Source organism: Berghia stephanieae, chromosome 11 (genome assembly GCF_034508935.2).
Source record: "Berghia stephanieae isolate SIO BIC M18660-M18661 chromosome 11, UCSD_Bste_1.3, whole genome shotgun sequence".
Taxonomy (NCBI): Eukaryota; Metazoa; Mollusca; class Gastropoda; order Nudibranchia; family Aeolidiidae; genus Berghia; species Berghia stephanieae.
Genome location: NC_088370.1, coordinates 36,857,184 through 36,876,140, shown reverse-complemented (window position 1 = coordinate 36,876,140; position 18,957 = coordinate 36,857,184). Strand labels below are relative to the sequence as shown.

Sequence of the window (18,957 nt, the reverse complement as noted above, 5' to 3'; positions counted from 1 at the left end):
GTGATCTCAAACTAACTACTTTGATAGTGTGCTCTTGGAATCTACATCTGTTTCTTATTTGAACCAATTCCCCTATTGTCTTCCCTTTTAATGGATGCTTTAATATTAGTTCTAAAACTTTTTACTATCCCATTTTCTTCCTTTTTATTGGCGCGGATATAACCTTAATGTGTTGCAAGCGTTGTAAAACCCTTAAAAACTAAACTAAACCATCTCTCTGTTATGTATTATTATATTTGTTATTTTGAATGGATAATGTAAGCATCTGAGTGTATTCCTCTTTGTTGGATTTTGCGCTTGTGTCTGGATGAGACTTATATGTGATCTCAAACGAAATACATTGGTGGTATGCTCTTGGAATCTACATCTGATCCCTATTTGTTCCCAGTTCCCCATTGTCTGTCTTTTTCTTTGGCTTTTTATTTTGTAATTCTAGAACTTTTTACTATCCCATTTTCTTCCTTTTTATTACCTTAATGGATTGCAAGGGTTTTAAAACCCTTAAAAACATAAAACATAAAAAATCGTAATCAAAAATTCTGGATGACCTTGGTCGATTTCAGGAAATGCCGTGACTCCTGGCATGGTGAATGACGTCATGAAGGAGATGCCACCCCTCATCAATGAAAATGACCTACATATCTCACAGGTATGGTTTGGGAACAATAAAATTATGTCATTTGGCTTTTGGACAGCAGGGGCTACTGGAGGGTTGTGTTTTTTTTTTGTTTTTTTTAAATTTTTTATTTATTTTGGAGCTTTTATATAGCGCAATATCCACTAAACATGCTCAAAGAAAGTGTGCCACTGGAGGGTTGTTGTTTTTTTTGTTTTCTTTGTTTTTTATTTTTTGAGCTTTTATATAGCGCAATATCACAATATCCACTAAGCATGCTCAAAGAAAGCGTTTTACAAGGGTTCTCAGCCAAGCGCATACTATCTATAGTCATAGTGGTATAACTTAGTGAGAACTACTCGTAGAAATGACTGGCTAAAAACAAAAACAAAGACCTGGGTGATTGTCTAAAAAATTGAGCTTTATATAGCGCAATATCCACTTAATGTGCTCAAAGCGCTTTACAAGGGGTCCCTGGCCAACAGCAAAACTTAACGTGTAGGACGTGACATGACACCTTTTAGGTGACATGACAATATTTTCGGACAGAGACAACGCTGTAAATGACCAGGTACTCATTTTACATCTGGTAAGAGAATGTGAGTGAAGAGTCTTTTCCAAGGACTCAACTATGCGCCAGAGTGAGGCTCGAACCCAGGACCTTCCGATCCGAGACCACCTAGCCGCACAGAGGTTCATCTATTACCTTGTATCCATTTCCCCCCTGTTGAGTGGATGTATCCGATCAAGTCCAGTGGTCAGTGAGTGACCTGAGTAAAAAATCACAAGGACTTAGAATGGAAACTGGGTGGGGATCCTGACCTCCCATAGCGGGCAGGGGGGTCCATACTGTGTCTTCTATCCCCCTATGTCTGTTTTCCAACTTGCTTTCTGTCTTTGTCTTGGAATGAGATTACTTGGTTTTGTCCTGGCCCTGGTCGGAGTCCTGGCTGGGAGGGAAACAGTCAAATGCATAGTTATTGTTTTGAGAGATATTTTTTTCCTTGTAAATCATCTCTCTTATGTATTATTATATTTGTTATTTTTAATGTATAATGTAAGCATCTGAGTGTATTCCTCTTTGTTGGATTTTGTGCTTGTGTCTGGATGAGACTTATAGGTGATCTCAAGCTAAGTACATTGGTGGTAAGCTCTTGGAATCTACATCTGATCCCTATTTGTTCCCAGTTTCCCTTTGTCTTACTTTCTCCTGGGTGATTTGATAATTCTAGAACTTTTTACAATCCCATTTTCTTCCTTTTTACTGGCGCTGAGATAACCTAAATGTGTTGCAAGCGCCATACAACCCTTAAAAAACATTAGAATGGAAAGATAGATAAATATAGATAGTGTGCGCTTGGCTCAGAAGCTCACAACATTGCCATCTGGGAATGTCATGAACCAACACACAAAACTATGTGTAACCTTAAACGTTTATATAGTTTGGTTAATACAGTTTAGTGAGAATTACTCATAAACGTGGATGGCAAAAAAAAACAATAACAAAGACCTTAATGACGTCAACTTCATTCTATCTATTGGACTATATCTCATTATTGTGGCTTATTTATTGTTATCTTAGAATTGTCTTAAATGAGTTTCGTTCTTTCCTTACTTACTGCCTTCTACTGTGGTCCTTTTTCGTAGGAAAACAAAATTGATTAAAAATTGTTCTGTGAATTAGGATTACAAGACGAATGTTGATGATTTGGATGGTAGTGTGTGGTGGTATGTCAAGATATCTGAGCAATATATCATTCAGCTCTTTGTGATTACAAGACGAATGTTGATGATTTGGATGGTAGTGTGTGGTGGTATGTCAAGATATCTGAGCAATATATCATTCAGCTCTTTGTTATTGTTCTTAGACAGCTGATTAGTATTCACTAAATTCTCTCTTTCACATTATAACCTTGTAAATAATAGTAAAGTGTTCTTTTATAGCGCTAAATGCTGAAGCCTCAAAGCGCTTTACAATAAACTTGTCAAACCATAAACACACTCGTACCGAGCCAAACTGACACACACAAGTCGCACACACTTAACTATGAAAGTTCTACAAAATGAAATCGACATTAAATTTAGATAAGGTCTTCTATGTTGGTCTAGCAGGCTGAAATGGTGAGGGTTGTACCTAAAAATGCATACCATTATTTCATCATAAAACAACACCTTATTCCTAAAATTTACAACAAAAATAAAAAATGCTTTTCTTCAATCGTCATCAGATGACCTTGAACCTGCTGACCACCATCTCATCGGGCCACAAGAACTCCATCGCCAATGTCCAGTCAGAGATCCTGCCACAGATCCTAGAACTGGTACAGTCCCCGCTGCTCCAAGGAAGTGCCCTCAACGCTGTCCTGGAATTCCTCAAGGCTCTCATTGCCTTGGGTCTGCCCAAGCTGAGCTTTAAAGATCTCTTACAGGTAGTTTTGAGTGCTTTGGACAAAGGCACCCAAAGAAAAATTGAATCTAGATTATATTATTAAATGATAGTCCAAATATACTGTTGGTTTGAGTCATGACGGTATTGGTGTGTTAGGGTGTCCTGTATTCGCTCTTTGAAGAATTGGCTGTTTTGGTCAAGAACTGTAAAATGTCAGGTTTTGTCGGTTAAATCTTCTTCTTCTTCCAGTGTCATCTCATGGGTTGAGGTCGACTTGAAATGACACGCCAATCTTCCCTGTTGACGGCTTGCTGACTGCATTCGGCTGCCGACAATCCTGTCCATGTCCTCACATCATCTATCCAAGTTCTTGCTGGCCTGCCTCTTCTTCTTTTTCCCTCAACTCTACCCTCAAGAATGTCCTTATTGACAGTTTGATGGCGTCTTAGATGTCCAAAATACCTTAGTTTTCTTGTTTTTATTACTTTCATTAGGGTAGGTCTGATATCAAGGATGTCACAGACTTCTTGATTTGTTTTCTTTTCTTTCCAACTGATTTTTCCAAGGCGACGGAAAGTCCACATTTCAAAGGCCTCAATTCTTTTCTCTATTTGTTTGTTCACGGTCCATGTTTCTAAGCCGTAGAGAAGTGATGAGTGGACATAACATTTGAGTATTCTTATTCTCGTTTTCATCTGCGTTTGTTGCGAAGTTAAAATGTTATTCAGTTGGCTGAACCTCGACTTAGCTATAGCAATCCTGTTTTTCACTTCCAGCTCATTCTTTCCGTTGTTGGTCGTTGGTTAAATAGATTATTTTTATTCTCCTCAATAAAAGGGCCAGCGTGGCTCAGCGCTACGGTCTTTGCATCGTACCCGTAAAGTATCGAGTTTGAATACCAGCTGCGCTGTGTCGCGTTGAGCAAGTCACCTTGCCCTAGCTCAATTTGTGGTGCTGCAATGTGACTGTCGCCTGGGTTATTCCAGTCTTCCCTTGGAATGAATAGACCCTTGAGACAAATTTCCCCTATGGGGTGAATCAAGGAATTTTATTTATTTTTGATTTTATAAAACATAAAAAGCTTTATTCAAATCTCATATTTTTAATAAGGAATTCAATCATCAGCATCTAAACCACTGGACATAATACTGTTTTAAGGCAATAGGTCACATATGGATGTACATAATAAATCCCCCATGATTTGAAACTTTTTATAGGAATAAAAATGTATGAGTAAAATCAATGCAGTTTCTTTGCAAATTTGACAACATGACAGTTTCTTAGCTAATTATTCATTATTATTATTTAGTCAATCCTATTTTCAGCAAGAAAAAGTCATTTTTATAGGGTTTTTTTATTTCTTTGGAATTTAACTTTTTTTTTTTCTTTTGAAAGATACTCCAGATTTTGTATCTCTTTTTGTCTTTTTTTCTTTAAAAAAAAAAAAAAATTACATTTTTTTGGGATTGTTTGGCATATCTGTAAACTGTTAGATGAAAGAACCCAGAGATGTTATATCAATTTTTATTTTTTAAATTTTTAAATCCTTAAATTTAACATTTGTTTTAATGGTGTATCATTTATTTATTTATTTATTTTTTTCTCAGAAATTAATAATGCCAGTATACGATCCTCGCCATTCCAAAGGACCCATTCACAGACAGGTGAGGAGAAATTGAGCGCTAACTTAGTTGACAGGGGAACTAACTCACTTCTAGACCTGTAAATTCTCAGTCAATTAACTGAAATCAGTCAATTCGTCAAATTCAAATATTTTTTAAAAGGAAAGAAAGAAATGAAGAAGAAAGAAAAAATTCATGAATCGTAGTCGAATGACCGTGAAGTAATTAGGAATGTTCCACAGCGCTACGCATAGCTCAAGGGACGTTTATATTTATGATGGATATATTGCTACGGCTAAGCGACGCTTCTTAGAATTGCCGTGTCTGAACACACCCCAGTGTATTTTCACACAGCCTTTGTGAAATTATCTTTTCACTTTCCAAACCTTTCGTGATCCCAATATAGCCAATTTTAACTGAGCCGCCGAGCGATAAATTTCACTGTTTTGCTAAGCCAAAATTGACCACATTTACTTGACAGAACGTAAAAGTATTAAAAAGTTTAATGCAAATGCCGGAAGTGCATTATGAAGACACATTCAAATCGAAAGTTATATGATTGCTACAAGCACATCTCGATTGCCTCACATTGTAAACGAACTGGTTGACCGTTTCTTCACTGTGGGTACCTAATTATAAGAAACAATTGTAAGTAGCCTAATTAATTCCCACGTAAATTAGTTTTCTGCCATTGTTTTGCTCAAGTGAGCTTGCTGTTTACTATTCATCTCGATTCTTTGGATTTTTCTGATACGATACGAAGTTTCAGTGAGTTCAGTCTCAGTCAATTTTTATAGAGCTCATTTACAGGTCTATCACTTCTCATCAACAAAGGGACTTGAGATTGATTCTGGATGTAGCTTTAGATTTCCCCCCCCCCCCCCCCCACTCCACTCAGCAGTGATAAGGTGAAGCTTGGTTTGTTAGATCTGGTAGAAAGTACTTTGTGATAGATAGACAGACTAGCATCCCTGTTCAAAGTAAAGGATAACAAACAAATGCTTGGGATAAATCCTAGTCCCTTTGCTTTTGAAGCGAGAGCTCTACTGACTGAGTTATTAAATGATAGGGACGCAGGAACTGTTGCACAAATTTCAGCATTGTTTTGTAAAATATCTTTTATTTATTTTTATTTTTTTTCCAATCTGTCACTTGATAAAAGAATCTGTATCTGCAGACTTTATTTTTTTTTGTGTGTGCCAAAACTCAGGTCTTCATTCATCGAGTGAAAATGTTTTCTTTAAACAAAAGTGTACCAACCCTCTTAACCCCCTCGAGTTCATATGCATGGAAAATCGAACAAATTTGTTTGATTTTCATTGAGGGTGAACTCGAGAGAGTTAAATTGATGAGGAAAATTGTTATGTTCAAGGCTCTTAATAGCCTGATGGCTCTGGATAGCCAACGTGGTGAAATAAAGGATGAACTCTGAAGGCTCTTGTAAGCACTTGTGAACGATGATTTTATTTACGTCCTGTTTATAAACATGTAGACAAAAAGGGCAAATAACTATAATTGACAAAATAGCGCGATATAAAGATTCAAGGGAAATAATTCTTACTTTACTATTTTACACTAAAATATATACATGGTTACATCCCTTTGTTCATAATTGGCATTCATACATCTTTCATACAGGTTACAATAAATTTCTCATTCAATCCTTAGAATCTCAATCATTTCAAAAATCTTATGTTCTAATTATTTATATCCAGCCATTGTACCTTTCTTTGATTTGACTATTGATAAACTATTCAAGATAAAAAAAAAAATTCAGTCATCATCATCATCCTCCTCCTCATCATCCTCATCATTGTCGCTGTTGTTGGCATCATTATCATATTCATCATCATCATTCATATCTTAAGACATGTCATAAATTTTTCCCTCAATTTAGTTAATAAATGAAGCAATGAACTGTCTCTATAAATTTTTACCCTGAAATGCATTTTTTTAAAATTTCTCGTGAGAAATTAAAAAAAAAAATATTTTTTTTTCACCTTTGTAAGGTCTGCTTGTAATCTTTTTTTTTTTTTTTTTTTTTTTTTTTTTTGTACAATCCACTTCTTAGGCTTATCATTCTATAGCGAGGTGTGTCGCAGCCCTGACAGAAATGAGTCCACTCGAGGCATCCAACGTCGTTTCCCAATTTGTGAGGGACATCACCAACCAGAAATCCACAGAACACATCGTCCTGTTCTCCCTGCTGGCCCTGGGAGAGATCGGGAAGAACATGTCAGTATTACATAGGGGGCATCAGAAGAATTGATCCGTGCCTTTGGGGTGTACTACCTGCCAACCCTTCCGCTTTTGGCGGAATCATTCCTATTTTCACTTGAATCATTCCTATTTTCACTCCAATCATTCCTATTTTCACTCGAATCATTCCTATTTTCACTCGAATCATTCCTATTTTCACTCTTTTTTTTTTTTACTATTCCGCCATTGTCTCGTAAATTCCGATTTACAAAAATGATGATAATGGCAGTGATGCCAAAACTCCGGTTTCGCTGGAAAAAACTCCGGTCTGGAGCAAAAAAATTCCGGGTTCCGGGCAACTTCCGTCAAATTCCGGTCAGGTCAATTTGCTCCAAGGATACCCCCCCCCCCCCCCCACCTCTCTTCAACCACCACATCCTCATCCCTGCCACTAGAATTATAACCATCATCACTACCACTACTACTGCAACCACCACCACATCATCATCACTGCCACTAGAATTATAACAATCATCACTACCACTACTACTGCAACCACCACCACATCATCATCACTACCACTACTACTGCAACCACCACCACACCATCATCACTACCACTACTACTACAACCACCACCACATCATCATCAGTACCACAACTACTACTGCAACCACCACCACCACCACCAGATCAGCATCACTACCACTACAACTACCATCACTACAACTACTACAACCACCACCACCACATCTTCATCACTACCATTACTACTCCATTACTACTACACCACCACCGCCACATCATCATCACTATCACTACTACTACAACCAACACCACCACATCATCATCACTACTACTACTACTACAACCACCACACATCATCATCACGACCTATACTACTACAACCACCACCACATCATTATCACTACCACTACTACTACAACCACCACCACCACATCATCATTACCACTACTACTACAACCACCACCACCACATCATCATTACCACTACTACTACAACCACCACCACCACATCATCATTACCGCTACCACTACAACCACCACCACATCATCACTGCCACTACTACTGCAACCACTACCACCACCACATTATTATCACAACCACTAAAACTACTACAACCACCACCACATCATCATCACTACCACTACTACTACAACCACCATTACCACCACTACTACAACCACCACCACATCATCATCACTACCACCACTACTGCAACCACCATCACCACAACATCATCACTACCACCACTACTACAATCACCACCACATGATCATCACTACCACTACTCCTACAAGCACCACCACCACCACATCATCATCACTACCACTACTATACAACCACCACCACATCATCATTACTACTACAACTACTGCAACCACCATCACCACATCATTATCACTACCACCACTACTACAATCACCACCACATGATCATCACTACCACTACTACTACAAGCACCACCACCACCACATCATCATCACTACCACTACTATACAACCACCACCACATCATCATAACTACCACAACTACTGCAACCACCATCACCACATCATTATCACTACCACCACTACTACAATCACCACCACATGATCATCACTACCACTACTACTACAAGCACCACCACAACCTCATCTTCATCACTACCACCACCACTGCTACTACAATCACCACCACCACATCATCATCACTACCATTTGTACTACAACCACCATTACCACCACCACATCATCATCACTACCATTTGTACTACAACCACCACCACCACATCATCATCACTACCGATACTACTACAACCACCATCACCACCACATTAACAACCCTACCACCACTACTACAACCACCACCACAGCATTATCATCACGACCACAACTACTACCACCACTATACCACCACCACATCATCATCACTACAACTACTACTTCAACCACCACCATCACCATATCATCATCACTGCCACTATTATGACAACAACAACCACTATCACATCTTCATCATCACTACTACTATTACTACAACCACCAACACCACATCATCCTCACTATCACCAGTACTACACTCCTACCATCAGGTTTTGGCGCTTTACTTCATTTGGAATAAGGAAACTTGGGGATTGCATTTGGCAATGTGTTTATGTATCATAATATAATTCTAATAAGTTATCTATTTAGAACAAAACAATTTGTAAACACAATGCCATTCCAATTTCTTTTTCTTGTGTGCGGAAATTCCTCTTTCGGCATAGAAATTCCTACGAGTGGTGTCTGAAACTCCTGTGAGCCAAATTTAAAGTTGGCGTCTCTGTAATGGTAAGAATAGAAAAGAGCAAATAGAGGGGGGAGTGAAAGAGTTAAAATTCCTATTTTTTGTCTCCAATTCCTATTTTCAGGCGTTCTGATTCCACTTTTGGAATATGAAGGGTTGGCAGGTCTTGGTGTATTAAGAATCGAACAGCTGCACACCCTTGACTTTGTCGTGTTCAAGTGAGATGAAAAGGTCCGTTACATCGAACTGTCCAAAAGGGGGCTGCGTGGCTCAGTGGTATGGTCTTTGCTTCGTACCCAAAAGGTACTGAGTTCGACTACCTGCCTTGTTGTGTGGCCTTTGCTCACTTTACGGCGCTGCACTGCAGCTGACACCTGGGTTATTCCAGTCTTCCCGTGGAATAGACCCTAAAGACAAATTTCCCCTTGGGGCTGAATAAAGGGAATTTTTAAAAATTTTATTTGTTAAAATTTTTATGAACATTCAGGTGCTGAACACATTCTATATACTAGTTGAAATCTGTTTGTTTTTTTGGAATCTGTTTGTTTTTTTGGTTTGAGAGCCTTTTTAAACAATAAGATTTCATTGATGCAATCCGTACAGTATTATTGTATAAAATAATAATAATAATAACAATAATAATAATGATAATAATAACAATAATAATAATGATAATAATAATAATAATAACAATAATAATAATGATAATAATAATAATAATAATAATAATAATAATAATAACAATAATAATAATGATAATAATAATGATAATAATAATAATAATAATAATAATAATAATAATAATAATAATAATAATAATAATAATAATAATAATAATAATAATAATAGATCTTTATTGTCCATAAATATGGCAATTTGTCATTTAGTTACACTTGTTATAACGTTATATGATAACTATAACATTGAACAGATATTTCACTCCTACTTATTTTCTCTCTCTTTCATTTCAAATGTCATTTTAAAATTTTTTTTGGGTGTTAAATTCTGTCTTTTCCTTATAATTGTTAATATCAGAGACTTAAGTCCCCATGGAGACATTCATCTGGTCATCCTGGATTGCTTTTCATCCCTCAACGAGGAAGTCAAATCGGCTGCCTCATACGCACTTGGTAATTATTACCTATTTCTTTACTCCTGTTAGATGCTGGGCAGGATGCGGGTAGGGGGGTGTTATGATTATAGTGTTATGGTGAGGAGGTGATAGATTGTGAGATTGGATATTTAAGTCAAAGAATATTGATAAACAAAGACGCCATTTTCGATTGACCTGCAAGGGTGGAACAGGAAGTACAGAATCCCTTATTTATTACAAATGTAGATCGTACATTCTGCACTTCATAATATTATTATTATCGTTATTAATATAAACAAGGTACAGATGAATTTATACTCAACAGTAGGGAGGAGGGTGGGGGGTCATGGGGGAAGATCTGCCTCTAGAAGGCTCTAAAATTCGTAGTTCTCAGGTTAAAAAAAAAAATAGAGCTGGCTGTTGTTTTTTTTATCAATTTGTCCTCAAGAGGACACAAGAACAATTCAAAGTCCTTAATATATTTACTTTGCCTACAAATTTTTCTTTTGTACCACTATTCAAACTTAATTGAATTTTTGTTTTTTTGTTTTTTTTGGAATTAGACTTTTGAGTAGTCTCATATTAGAGCCACAGATACATTGTGTTACGATGTCTACAGCTGTTTATAGTAATACTTTTTTCTCTGGTTCTTGCTAATGCAGATAAACTCTAGTAGATCATAAAATCTTTTGAACAAAAATAAACTAACCGTGTTGTAATTGTAAGCAATGTGTGCAAGTCCTAAAAAGCAGACAAAAGTTTTCTGATTGTTTCATGTGTCATTTTGAAACCATTTTGATAAAATCTTCATTTTCTGATTGTTTCATGTGTCATTTTGAAACCATTTTGATAAAATCTTCATTTTCTGATTGTTTCATGTGTCATTTTGAAACCATTTTGATGAAATCTTCAGGTAACATCAGCGTTGGAAACCTCCCCAAGTTTTTGCCTTTCGTCCTCAAGGAGATTGAAACTCAACCAAAGAAGCAATATTTGTTACTACACTCCCTGAAAGAGGTAACGTGGCAGATGATAATCAGTGCTGATGGTTTTCCTCGGATCCGCGGAAATCCGCGATTTTTGTGTCAGAGGAGGAATTTCCTCCTTTAAAAACTGACATTATCCTCAATCAAATTTTCTGGCTTTGAGATTGAAACTCAACCAAAGAAGCAATATTTGTTACTACACTCCCTGAAAGAGGTAACGTGGCAGATGATAATCAGTGCTGATGGTTTTCCTCGGATCCGCGGAAATCCGCGATTTTTGTGTCAGAGGAGGAATTTCCTCCTTTAAAAACTGAAATTGTCCTCAATCAAGTTTTCTGGCTTTGAGGGATTTGATGTGTGGTGGAACTAACTGGTGCAGCTTCACCACTATCCAGAAGATTGCTAGAGTAGTTTATCATTCAATGGCTCTAAAAGTGGGGGTTAGTGAAGTAAACATGTGGCGTAAATAAAACCATTCATAATTTTCCTCCTTTTTCCCTTTTTGTCACCATCAGCACTGATAAATAAAATAGTTAAAAATAAAAATTCCTTTATTCATTATCCCATAGGGTAAATTTGTCTCTAGGGTCTATTCCAAGGGAACACTGGAATAACCCAGGCGTCAGCCGCAGTGCAGCGCCGCAAATTGATCTAGGGCGAGGTGATTTGCTCAAGGCCACACTGCGCAGTGGGTAATCGAACTCTGTACCTTTTTGGGTATGAAGCAACGACCGTACCGCTGAGCCACGCTGGAAAAAAAAATTATTTTAAAATGCTGGTTCAAATTCGTTTTCTTGAATAGCTATCTCCTTCACTTCCCCTCCTTCACTTCCCATAGATTGAAGGGAACACTGTGAATAAAATATTAAGATCTGAGAGAAAGTGTTTATGAAGCAGCTTCCAGGCAAAATAAGTTAAAAAAAACAAAACAAAAAACATCCCCCCCCCCCCCCCCCCCCAAAATTGATATGTAATCTTGTGGTATAACAATTGGATCGGAAGGTCCTGGGTTCAAGCCTCGCTCGCTCGGCGCATAGTTGAGTCCTTGGATAAGGCCCTTTACTCACATTCTCTCACCGTACTCGGTTGTAAAATGAGTACCTGGCTGTTAACTGCGTTGTCTCTGTCCGAACATTGTAATATCGCCTAACAGGCGTCATGTCTCGTTCTACTTGTTACGTGTTGCTGTTGGTCAGGGACCCTTTGTAAAGCGCTTTGAGCATGTTTAGTGGATATTGCGCTATATAAAAGCTCAAAAAATATTTTTAAATGGATGTTTTTTTCCAGCATTTTTCTTAACCTGCTTTGTCTGGCACTGTTTCATTCACAGTTTTTCAGATCTTTTGTCTTATACACAGGGTTGCCAGATTATTTTCAGGCATTCTGCCAACTGAATTTTAAAAATCTGCCAAATACCACAAAAATATGCCAAACCATACTATTTATAGTTACTTCTTTGAAAACTCATCAGTTTTGTTAAACAAATAATTCGAAAGGCCGATGTCATAAAATTTGTTTTTCATTTCCCAAGTTTAAAAAAAGCACTAATACATAAAAATTGCCATGGAAAACGTGGAAAATAAAATCTGCCAAACTGCCAAACCATTTTTTTTCTGCAAGACGACTTCAAATTCTGCCAAAAAAAGGGCATTTGGCAGAAAATCTGCCAAATTGGCAACCCTGCTTATACACTGCAGTGCCTGCTCCCTAATTTCTCGATCAGAATGTAACATTGTCGCCATTTATAGCCAAGCCTGTAAGTTTTCAGTCTTCCAACTGCTAACGAAAGAGTGAAAATGGAAATGCTTCGTATGGGACCAAAACAGACAATGGACGTTTCGGGTACAAACCCTTCGTCAGCACAACAGTACACCAGTACACAAATAAACGTGGAAAACTTGTTTTCCACGTTTATTTGTGTACTGTTGTGCTGACGAAGGGTTTGTACCCGAAACGTCCATTGTCTGATTGTTCCCATACGAAGCCTTTCCATTTTCACAATTTCATTAGTATTTTACGATCACCAGCTTCAGGCAGCCCTTACCGTTTTCTAGTCTTCCAACTGACAACATTGAGATCCTTTATTATTATCTTTCGTGGAATCTCCAAAGCCTAATAATAGATCGTAATCCATCGTGCCAGTCTAATTTTAGATTATTGGAAAAATCCGAAAATGAGTAAATTTCTGATAATTGTTTTATTGAGGATGATTGCGCTATCCATTGTGAAACTCCTCGTATCATCCGAGGTCACAGGTCATGGATTTGAAATCAGCTCGCTGTTTGCTACCTATCTTTGTTATTTTGCAGCGGAGATCAAATTTCAGTCCAAAAAGGCTGAAAAACTGAACTCGTGAATCGTGTTGTTAACAACGCCACTACCACATTATCTCATTCGTCTGTAGTATTTCATTCATCCTGTTTTGTTGATAAAGGGGAAACCTGAAACGTCCATTTAATGTTTTCGTATATTAAATTGAAGCTTACATTTCACATAGCTGCCAACCGTTCCGTTAAAAACGGATTTGTTCCGTATTTGACTTCCTGAGTCCGTAAGTCCTTATTTTTAGTTCAAAATCCGTATTTTGTAATTTTTGACTAATTTGTGGTAAACAAGGCATGTGAGCCTCATGAATTATTATTATTGATCCATTATTATTACTATTACTACTACTATTATTGTTATTATTATTATTATTATTATTGGTGTCCAATGAGAGAGGATGAGCAGGGTTTAAATCAGCACAGCATAATCTCCATTCCTGTGTAGCTCTTGAATTTGAATTATGCCTCTATCATAAATGATTTTCAACAATTAAAAAAATTCCAGTTGTTTATATGACGCCTGTTTTTTACTCAAACCTTTCATAATGTATTTGCATAGAATAGGATGTTAGCCTCGATATACTTTTATTATTCTAAGACAGTATTGATACTTTCACTATTTGTTACAAATATCATTTTAATTAAAAATAAAATTAAATCCACATCTTTGATTGGAAGGTATTCAATCAGAAAATCAATTGCTTATATAGATTAAACATGACAATGATTATTTCCCTTTAATGATTTACGAAATATAAATTTAATCCCTTTAAAAAGACATCTTCATTTGATTTTGATTTTTGATTTTTCAAGCAAGCTTTTGTAATGGTTTAGGTTCAAGAAAAATAAGTATACTCCATTTTTAGGTGCGTTCCTTATTTTATTTTTGAAAAGTTGGCAGCTATGATTTCAATTTCGAGCTTCGAGCAGCAACATTTGCTAAAAATTCACCTTTGAACTTCGATGTTGATTTATGTATTTCTCATCTTGTCTTGTCTCATCTTTAGATCATCAATTGTGAGTCCAGTTCTCCCACCGGTGTCGAGATACTCAAATCGTTTGTCAAAACCATCTGGTGAGTATTTTACTTTATGGCAGAGACTTACGGACTTACTTATCCAAACCAGCAACCAGCTGAGTTCTGGCCCTTCGGTCTTGTGCCATGACGTAGAAGAAGTTCGACGTGTGGCTATGTGGTCTAGTGGTATGACACTCGCTTTCGGATCGGAAGATCCTGGGTTCGAGCCTCGCCTCTGCGCATAGTTGAGTCCTTGGAAAAGGCTCTTTACTCACATTCTCTCACCGTACTCAGGTGTAAAATGAATACCTGACTGTTGTCAGAATTGTCTCTGTCGGAAACAAAATTGTAATATCGCCTAACAGACGTCATGCCTCGTTCTACACGTTACATGTTGCTGTTGGTCAGGGACCCCTTGTAAAGTGCTTTGAGCACGTTTAGTGGGTATTGCGCAATATAAAAGCTCAATTTACATGTTTCGTGTTGCTGTTGGCCAGGGACCCATTGTAAAGTGCTTTGAGCACTTTCAGTGGATATTGCGCTATATATAAAGCTAATAAAAAATGGTGGTGGTTTATTATTATTATTATTATTATTATATTATTATTATTATTATTATTATTATTATTATTATTATTATTATTATTATTATTATTATTTTATTATTATTATTAATATTATTATTATTTATTATTATTATTATTATTATTATTATATTATTATTATTATTATTATTGTTATTATTATTATTATTATTATTATTATTATTATTATTATTATTATTATTATTATTATTATTATTATTATTCACTTTTAGGCATTGTGGTGTATGAATGTTGCATTAGTGAGCAATTTTTTTTTTTTGGCCCGGCAAATTTTCCATTGATACTCAAAATTTGTCTTGTGTTGTTTAACAGGACAATGTTATTCAACAACTGTGAGTGTCCTGAAGAAGGTACCCGCAACGTCGTCTCAGAATGTATGGGTAAATTGACCCTGGTGGATCCTGGACATCTCATTGGCCAGCTACAGCAACACCTCAATGACCCTTCACCTTTGACCCGCAGCACAGTTGTTACAGCTATCAAATTTACTATCTCTGATCAAGTGAGAGCTTCCTGAAAATTAATTATCTTTTTTTAAATATTTGTTTCATACGTAGACTAGCCAACACAATTTGAAGTAAGTGATTTTGTCCAACATGCGCATTTATGATAATGGTGGGCAGAGATGTGCTCTAAGAACTGAGCAAAATATATTTCTTTTTATCATAACAAGCCCATTAGCTTATGATAATTTTGTTCTGGGATAAATTATAATCAATTAAATATTATCTGGAAAGATGGCGGTGGCTGACAAGGTTTCTTGCTCTTTATGGTATTATGTCAAGGTGAAGTGGGTGCCACAAAGTGGTTTTGTTGTTGAAATGACGGCCAATCAATTCGATTGATATGTGATATCTCCATGACATGTCAGATTTTTATAGCTTTGCTTGTACCCTTGTACTGGGTGGGGATCCTGACCTCCCATAGTGGGCAGGGAGGTACATGCTGTGTCTTCTATCCCCCCTTACCCGTTTTCCGATTGTTTCCTATCGTTGTCTTGGAATGAGATTACTTAGTTTTGTCCTGACCCTGGCCGGAGTTCCTTGGCTGGGAGGGAAACAGTCGAATGTATAGGTATAGTTTTGGGAGATGATATTTTTTTCCTTGTAAATCATCTCTCTTTTATGCATTGTATTATGTTTAGTTTACATATTATATTATATGATTTATAAACATTTGAGTGTGTTCCTCTTAGTTGGGACCTGTGCTTGTGTCTGGACGAGACTTTTAGGTAATCTCAAACTAAGTGCTCTGACGGTGTGCTCCTGGAATCTACATCTGTTCCCTATTTGAACCAATTCCCCTTTGTCTCACCTTTTCTTTTGTGCTTTAATTGTAATTCTAGAACTTTTTACTATCCCATTTTTCCTTTTTACTGGCGCTGATATGACTTTAATGTGTTGCAAGCGCCGTAAAACCCTTAAAAAAAAACATTGTACCCTTGTATATTTTATTTTATTTTATTTTATCTTAAATTTGCTTCATATTTTTATCAATTAGTTCATGATAATGCCTAAATCTTGTTGATATAAACGATGCCTGATGTGTAGTATTATGATATTTTCCATTCAGGAGCAGTAGAGCTTATCTTATCATATCTTAAATGTGAGATTTTAGTTTTTGTCACTTTATAAAATTTTTCTATTGCCTTCAATGAAAACATTTGAAAAATGAACCCAAGTTTTGTGTATTGGGACTAAAAAAACAATTTTTGTCATTTAAATCACCCTGGCAATAGAACAGTTCGAGGTGATGTGTCACAAATCACAAATTGTTGACTGAGTTAGTTACTTGAGGGGTCCACATAGCTCAGTTTGTAGAGCACTCGTTTCATATGTATGCACAGGGACCAGGATAGATCTTGGGTGTCATCAAGAATTGTTTCTTACTCCCTGTCTGTTTACTCATTGATTGGGTAGCTGGGTCTTTCGGATCTGATGGAAAGAGTAGCAAAACAATTGCTGCCATCGATTTAAAACTATGGCAACTGAGATAATAAGCATTGGCTCCGTGAGCCCTATGACTGCAAACACACTGTTTGTGGCTATGTGGTCTAGTGGTATGACACTCGCTGTCAGACCAGAAGGTCCTGGGTTCGAGCCTCATTCGGCGCAAAGTTGAGCCCTTGGAAAAGGCTCTTTACTCACTTTCTCTCACCGTACTCAGGTGTAAAATGAGTACCTGGCCATTAACAGCGTTGTCTGTCCGAAAAAATTGTAATATTGCCTAACAAGCGTCATTTCCCGTCCTACATGTTAAGTGTTGCAGTTGGCCAGGGACCCCTTGTAAAACGCTTTGAACACGTTTTGTGGATATTGCGCTCTATAAATGCTCTATTTAAAAAAAATTTTTTATTTACTAAGAGACTATAACAGGGGATTGGTATGTTAATAGTTGTTCCTTTTTTAAAATTATCTTTTTTTGTTATCCATCTAGCCCCAACCAATTGACCCATTGCTGAAGAATTGTATCGGTGATTTCCTGAGGACTCTACAGGACGAGGACTTGACTGTCAGGAGGGTGGCACTGGTGACCTTCAACTCGGCCGCACACAACAAACCGTCTCTGATTCGTGATCTGCTAGACACAATTCTCCCTCATCTCTACCACGAGACAAAGATCAGGGTGAGCCGATAGCAGATTGAAAACAAAGAAGAAAAAAAAAAGGTGTAAAATAATGACATATCTGCCTATTATTACGGACCGTCCGTAATTGTTACGGAAGTGTAAGGACAATTACGGACTTACGGAAATAGAAAAAATATTACTGATACAAAAGGTCGCAACGGTAAATTAAAAAATAATTTTTTTTTCATTGTTTACCGCATGCTACAATAAAAAATCTCAATAATGTGTAGAATTTGTAGCAGATGTAGTTTTTACTTATTCAGTTGACTTGATTTCTTATGAATATTTTGCCATGCTGTGGAAAATGGACTTTGGTTGAGGCTTGACCCGCATAAGTAGTAAGCCTATATAACATGGTAAGTGTATTTTACATATATAAAAGGGTGTATCTATCATTATTTTTGTTTGCTTTAGTATTACTGAAATTTGACCATTAATTACTGATGAATATTGTATTTCTTACTGAATTTGAAATTTTTCAAGTAGGCAGGTATGTAATGATAAAAATAGAATTATTGTGAAAGTCTTTAGACAAATAGTGTTTTTTGGTTTTGTCTGATTTTTATGGGTTTGGAACTGATACATACATAAGCTCTATCTACCATAGCAATAGCCTTCAACAGTCATGACGTCACTTCCCTCGTAACTTAGTAACTGGTTCTAAACTGCTGGACAAACTACACATCTTTATCAAAGATTTTTAAAAAAACATTTTTTAATTCGCTTTATTCACCCTATTTGGGAAATTTGTCTCTAGGGTCTATCCAAAGGGAAAACTGGAATAACCCAGGCGTCAGCCGCAGTGCAGCGCCGCAAATTGATCTAGGGCGAGGTGACTTGTTCAAGGCCACACAGCCCAGCGGTGGGTGATCGAACTCGGTACCTTTTGGGGTACAAAGCAAAGACTGTACCGCTGAGCCACGCTACCAGCTTGACAAATGATCTATGAACATGGGCGAGGTTCCTACCTCCCATGGTGGGCAGGGAGGAACTTGCTGTGTCTTATATCCCCCTATATCTGTTTTCCAATTGCCTTCTGTCTTTGTCTTGGAGTGAGATTGCTTGGTTTTGTCCTGACCTTGGTCGGAGTCCTAGCTGAGAGGGAAACTGTCGAATGTATAGTTATTGCTTTGGGAGATGATATTTTTTTCCTTGTAAATCATCCCTCTGTTATGTACTGTATTATGTT

The 18,957-nt window shown here is 37.0% G+C and overlaps 1 protein-coding gene across 1 annotated transcript in view; it reads left to right on the top strand.

Moving 5' to 3' along the window:
* The window catches only part of LOC144956800 (cullin-associated NEDD8-dissociated protein 1-like), a 54,276-nt gene that overhangs the window by 27,425 nt on the left and 7,894 nt on the right, over positions 1 to 18,957 (top strand). The window contains exons 18-26 of the mRNA XM_078887533.1: positions 564 to 649; positions 2,845 to 3,045; positions 4,613 to 4,669; positions 6,699 to 6,862; positions 10,150 to 10,244; positions 11,121 to 11,224; positions 14,525 to 14,592; positions 15,453 to 15,642; positions 17,577 to 17,765. Coding sequence (XP_078743659.1) covers positions 564 to 649; positions 2,845 to 3,045; positions 4,613 to 4,669; positions 6,699 to 6,862; positions 10,150 to 10,244; positions 11,121 to 11,224; positions 14,525 to 14,592; positions 15,453 to 15,642; positions 17,577 to 17,765 — 1,154 coding nt within the window. The remainder of the gene's footprint in view (positions 1 to 563; positions 650 to 2,844; positions 3,046 to 4,612; positions 4,670 to 6,698; positions 6,863 to 10,149; positions 10,245 to 11,120; positions 11,225 to 14,524; positions 14,593 to 15,452; positions 15,643 to 17,576; positions 17,766 to 18,957) is intronic.